General features: G+C 27.3%; 2 protein-coding genes across 6 annotated transcripts in view; one reads left to right on the top strand and one right to left on the bottom strand.

Moving 5' to 3' along the window:
* The window catches only part of LOC149888820 (uncharacterized), a 7960-nt gene continuing 1960 nt past the window's right edge, over positions 1–6000 (bottom strand). Inside the window, exon 3 of one of the 3 annotated variants that reach the window (XM_090086770.1) lies at positions 1–115. In XM_090086770.1, coding sequence (XP_089942896.1) covers positions 89–115 — 27 coding nt within the window. In that variant the 3' untranslated portion in view covers positions 1–88. Of the gene's footprint in view, positions 116–3198; positions 3637–4302; positions 4660–6000 lie in introns of those variants that run through there. The other 2 variants (XM_090086768.1, XM_090086769.1) reach the window with 2 other exon arrangements.
* Positions 4072–6000, top strand: part of LOC149888819 (adhesion G protein-coupled receptor G4-like) — a 25687-nt gene continuing 23758 nt past the window's right edge. For 2 of the 3 annotated variants that reach the window (XM_090086763.1, XM_090086762.1), the window contains exon 1: positions 4074–4382. In XM_090086763.1, the coding sequence (XP_089942889.1) occupies positions 4292–4382 (91 nt within the window). In that variant the 5' untranslated portion in view covers positions 4074–4291. Of the gene's footprint in view, positions 4383–6000 lie in introns of all 3 variants that reach the window. The other variant, XM_090086761.1, reaches the window with a different exon arrangement.

The following is a 6000-nucleotide window of genomic DNA, read 5'->3' as shown; positions in this document are numbered from 1 at the left end:
CTTGCATATTGATTTCGCTTGAGAGCAACTTTAACGTTTGAATGCTCCTCATTATACAACTTTATACAAACATTTGAACTTGCATCTTTCATTTCATGAGCTTTAGACAAAAGTACTGTTAAAATTATAGGTAATAGGTTATATATATTTGTGTTTGTAGATAACAGTAACATAATTTACATATTTTTATTTTCAATAAATAATCTATATCAAAATAAAAATCTATATTTGAAGCAAAAAAATAGCTAATAACAAACAAATGTAAAATATACTTAGTTTATACAAATAAAATGCATATAAAACATAATAAAATAATTATTTCGATCTACCTGCATAAACATGGCAAAAAAATGTGATTTAAAAAATACTAATCAGAACATTTGTTGGCATTGAATTCATTTTGTAGAATACCACAAATGCATGTAATAAAATGCAACACTTAATTGGTAATACTTATTAAGTAGTACCAAGTAATGAATTACTAAAGACTTAAGTGGTTAATAACTATTTAGACTGTATAGTTATTAACTACTTAAGTCTTCAGTAATTAAAAACTCTTTAATTGTATGTATCATACTATAAATAAAGTTAAGTTTAAATAAAGTTGAGCCATACGCGTATTGACCAGTGTGTCAGAGTTTAAAATTTATGATATGGCCAAAAAAAGTCAATTTTTTAAAAAAAATTTTGTTGGCAATTATTAACAAGGTGTTTTATTACTTACAGTGTTCGCTACCCCCACCCCACGCTCAGCCTTTCAAATTCATTCGCTAATTCTTTGTTTATAAAGTATACCTGCATCCTAATAACACTCTGACAAAGAAAAAGAACAAATTAGGTGACAAACAACATTCCTTTTGAGTTAATTATCCAGGAGATTTTCTAAAATTTGTCATTACAGATTATTTAGGAAAGTTTTCTTTCCAAAAAATTCTGTGCCTTTTTTTTTAATGTTACAATAGTCAAATATTTGACAGTTATTAAGAAAACATTGAAACATTTTTTTTTAATACGATTTCTGAACTTTCCAGCAATTAGTTATTGCTCTGCATGCTTTTTAATGACCAAGTGGAAAAGACTAGATCACATATCGAACACAGGGTGTTTTACCCTATCCTTGGTTTTTGCAAATAATGAAGAAAAAAAGCTTTACACATAACTAAAGATAGTAATTGATGAAAGCCTAAAAACCCAAATAAAAAAAAAATTGTTTATTTGCGAAAAGCATTACGAGAATAACATGTTAATTGTCGATCCAACTACTTTAAAGCCAGTTCACTACCTACATTAAATCTTCCAGTTACAAGCTTTTTATTGCCATGTTTTTCTTTATGTTTGTTTATTCCGAAATCGCGAGGATCAGCATCTTATATCTTTGGTCCCGGGTAAAAAGGGGTCAAGTCAATTTTTCACAAAAAAATTTTTTTCCGTAGATTTAAAGAATTTTAATGGTTACATGTATTAGGAATGTAGTCGGGGAAAACCTCAATGAATGGGACAATTTTTGCAAAATGCTTTTTAAACGTAGATAAAATTGTTTAATATATATATTTGAATATGTTTGATAACCACCGACTCTTGCTCAATGATATAGTAAAACAAAAAAAATTGGATTTGCATTTGGCTATTGGAAAAAAGAGAGTTTTATTGGAGCATGACATTTGTCCCATTCATTAAGTATGTCTCATTGAATGGGACAAGCATAAAAGAATTAAAAATAAACGTATTTAATTCAATCATTTTTCAAACTAGTTTATTAATTATAAATGTAGTTAAATATATAGATACATACATAAAGACCACACAAAAAGTATTTTTAACTTTAAACATTTTAACTCTAATTAAATTTCAATCTTCAAATCTTTCTCATTTTAGAATATTATATTTAGTTATTTTTATTTAAGTAAAATTCTGCAGTATAAAAGTGTGTAAATAATACCCATTACCCATGGGGATAAAAGTAAGGGACTGCAGCATCCTTCTGCTAAGCTGTAAGTAATACTTAGTTAAATTCATTCACTAGGTAGTACTTTGTCCCATTCAATATGCGCATCACTTTACCCAAAAATGATTAGTCACACCAAAAACACCATTAATTAAGCTTGAATGTTATACTCACTGTAGTACTAGAGACTGTTATCTATTTATGCATGGAATTTTATTTTCCATAACTTCAAAAATTGCTGCAAAATCAGGAAAAAAAAAACATTTTTAAAAATTACTTTTTACATTCGAAAACACAATAACATCCATTGTCATTACGGTCATAGAGCAATAGGATGGATGAGTCGGTAAGTTGAGTACTTGTTTCGACCACTCTTTGTTACAGGAATTTGAATATCCATATATCGATGCTTCTATAAGAATCTGAGTTTGTCCCATTCAATAATCGTCCCATTCATTAAGGTTCTCCCCTATATACAATATAAAGATACCTGACTTATGCCCTTTCTACCCGGGACCAAAGATATATTCCTAAAGAGATCAGCTTTTCCGTCTATATCAGATGAAGCAGTTGATATTAAATCATATAAATCTTTTAAGGAATTAGTTAAACGTATTAGCTTTCAAAAATTTGACTGGGATGTAAATGTTAGTGACAGTTTTTAAAAATTGAATAGATGGATGATGTGCACACATTTATATTGATAATAGCTTTTCCTTTACTATTCGTATATTTTTTCATTCGTTTTACATTTCATTTTATTCCAATATTTTAAAAGATCAATGTTTAATCCAACTATTTCTAACCTTATTTCAATTTCGTTATTATATATGGTATTACAAATAAATCAGTTTTTATGAATATCTTCTTCATGTGATAATCTCTAAAGAGTATGAATTATTTAATAATATTCTTTACCTTTAAACCAAACAGAACATTCATATGAAGTTGTTATTTTGCTTACAATTTTATTTGTAAAGCATGACAATGTCTTCAGTCTCAAGATAAAATATCTTTTAAAAAGAATAGTGATAAATATTTATTCCACCTAAACTTTTAAAGCTCAAAAACTAAATATATATATATATATATATATATATATATATATATATATATATATATATATATATATATATATATATATATATATATATATATATAAATTTTAAAAGATGGTCAAGAAGATTGAGAGTCATTTCTTTAGATACCTTGGCAGAACTAACATCGCAAAATTTTGAGAAATAATATTAAATCCCAACTTCTTGAAGCGACTCTGCCAACATCTTGCAGCAGTCAATATTTTTACTTAACATTTTTGTTGACTTTGTCAATGCTATTTCTGCTATTTTGTATAGTGATAAAGTATTACATATTATAGATCAAAGACCATCTTGACTTCTGTGTCACCATTTAAATTTTTAAATTTTATCAATAACTTTATTTATTAGATCGAATGAATGCTTCGTATCTTCTTTTGAGAAAATGTACTTTGAATTTTGTACATCTCTAATGCAGCAAATATCGTTTTCAACAAATATAAGGCTTTTTTTAATGAAAGTTATGAAAGCGTTTGTAGAACACGCTCTTAGAGTCTTGTGTTGTTATATGTCGTTTGAGTCCTTTCTCTGATTTACTTTTTTTCACACACTGCTGGCAATTAAAGATGATTGAAACGTTTCCATTCTCAATTTCTGTAAAAAAAGCATCGATATTATTAAGAAACATCTTTTTTAAAAAGTGTCAGATTCTAGATCCGAAATAAGAGTATCAATCAAATGTTCCTCTGATTAGTACACCATTTTTTAGATTGCTGTACACTATTTAGTTGTCTGAGCGCGATAGAAAACTATTTTTGACATAATTTCAAAAACTTAATTTCTGTTGTTTGAAAACAATCGAATCTTATAAAAACGGCTCAACTGGCCAGACGTTATTATGACTATAACCATTGTTATGATTATTTGAATAAAAGTATTAAATCAACAATAAAAAGATAAAACTCTGCTAAAAAATCATGTTTGACTTGTGTTTGCATCTATTTTATTATTACTATATTATTAATAATATTTTCTTAAGTGGTGTCAATACAACCACCATAATGATTTTTTTGTTTGCAAAATAAATGACTATAAGCGTACAGAGAAATTTCGTATCGCTATATTCGTATTCTTTAAATATTATATCGTTAATATTCGTATTCTTTACGCAGATTTAGTTTTTATTTAAACATCGTTTGAGAAAAAACGCGAACGATTAAAGCATTTTAAAAACTTATTACCTTTAAATTTTAATCAAGAGAAAATTTTTCAGCTGTATGTATTCAGCTAAATGAAATAAATTAAAAATATGTCAAGAATCACGTGGCTGGAAAAAAAAGAAATCGTCGTGTGGCTCGTTTTCAATACTCTACTTTATTCGCAATCCGATGTTCAACAAAGTAAGTTTTTTACATTTTACTGAACATAAGGTGATCTTGATCAAATCAATGTCAGAGCAAACGATTATCAAATCTTTTATCCGGTTTGCCTCGTGTTTAGCTCGCACATTTCCCTTTTTTGCTTTGCGTATTATTGTTATATTGTTATGTAGCTTTATTTGTAAATAAAAATCATTTTGATGTTAAGGCCGCTTTTAAAACAAAATTAGTTAAGATTGCCACATTTTCATTAGTTCATAAACCGCATCCATATCTGATGAAAATAACAAATCGAATGCTAAAAGAACGATAACCGAAATTTATTTACGTTTTCTTTAAAAAAACAATTTTATATTGAGAAATAAACATTTTATAATTCTTTAAGCTTCCATTTATTCTAAATTTTTAAAACCAAGTATTATAATGTAGACCTAGTGAAGCTACTTTGTTAAGAATTGAATGTAGGAAATAAATGAAAAAAAATTATTACTATTATCATGGCCGCCGAGAGGGGAGGATGGACGGGGGAGATTCCCGGGGCCGCATGTGTGTACAAATAATTTTTTGAAATAATTTTTAAAAAATTTAAATACTTTTGACTTTTAAAAGATTTAATTAACTTTTATTTTTAATTTTTAATGCCCAGAGCGCGCTTCTATTAGTCCTGGGTATAAAACTAATCATAATGAGGGCCCCCTTAAGAAAACTTCCCTAGGGCCCGAAATTTTTCTTGGCCGCTAGGATTATTATTATTATTATTATTATTATTATTATTATTATTATTATTATTATTATTATTATTATCATTATTATTATTATTATTATTATTATTATTATTATTATTATTATTATTATTATTATTATTATTATTATTATTATTATTATTATTATTATTATTATTATTATTATTATTATTATTATTATTATTATTATTATTACTATTATTATTATTATTATTATTATTATATCAAATGAAAAGGAAGAATTGAAGTTAAGATTTTAATATAAAATTTTTTAAAATAAATCAACAACCTCGTACGAAGTATTAGCCATTCTGTGAATTGTTGTAGGGGTTTTTTTTATTTGATATTAAAAAAGTGTACGATATTAAAAAAGTGTCAAAGTATTAGCGCACTTAGAGTTTTTCAAAGATTCTAAGAAAGTTTAATATTTTATGTGACCACCTTTGTTTTTAAGGCATGCTAAGACTCTACGCAGCATAGAATCTGTAAGTTTTCTGATTAATTCTTGTGGCACGGTATTCCACAACTATTGCATTTGCGTTTTGAGCTGCACAAAGTTAGTGGGCTTGCTTTTTTGTAATTTGTAGTCCATCCAACTCCAAAGATTTAAATAGGATTTAAATCAGGTGAGCGAGCGGGCCAAGGCATTAGATTCAACTGTTTTTCTTCCATTTATTGCTTTATTGAGCGTGCTGTGTGGCAAGGAGCGTTATCTTGTTGACATAGCCAGGTGGAGTCAGCCTTGAAAACGTCCATTGATAGCCTAACCCTTTTCTTGCGATTAATAAATTAAAAACTTGACTCGTCCAAGAAAATTACTTTTCTCTATTGCTCTACAGTCCATGCAGCTCTCTCTTTGAGTATTATTAATCAGCAGAGAGTTTTTAACAAAAATT

This window comes from Hydra viridissima, unplaced genomic scaffold, assembly GCF_058129835.1.
Source record: "Hydra viridissima isolate aposymbiotic clone 2 unplaced genomic scaffold, HvirCarnegie_v1 scaffold_5, whole genome shotgun sequence".
Classification (NCBI taxonomy): domain Eukaryota; kingdom Metazoa; phylum Cnidaria; class Hydrozoa; order Anthoathecata; family Hydridae; genus Hydra; species Hydra viridissima.
The sequence above is the reverse complement of the archived record's forward strand: the minus strand, read 5'-3'. Positions and strand labels throughout refer to the sequence as shown.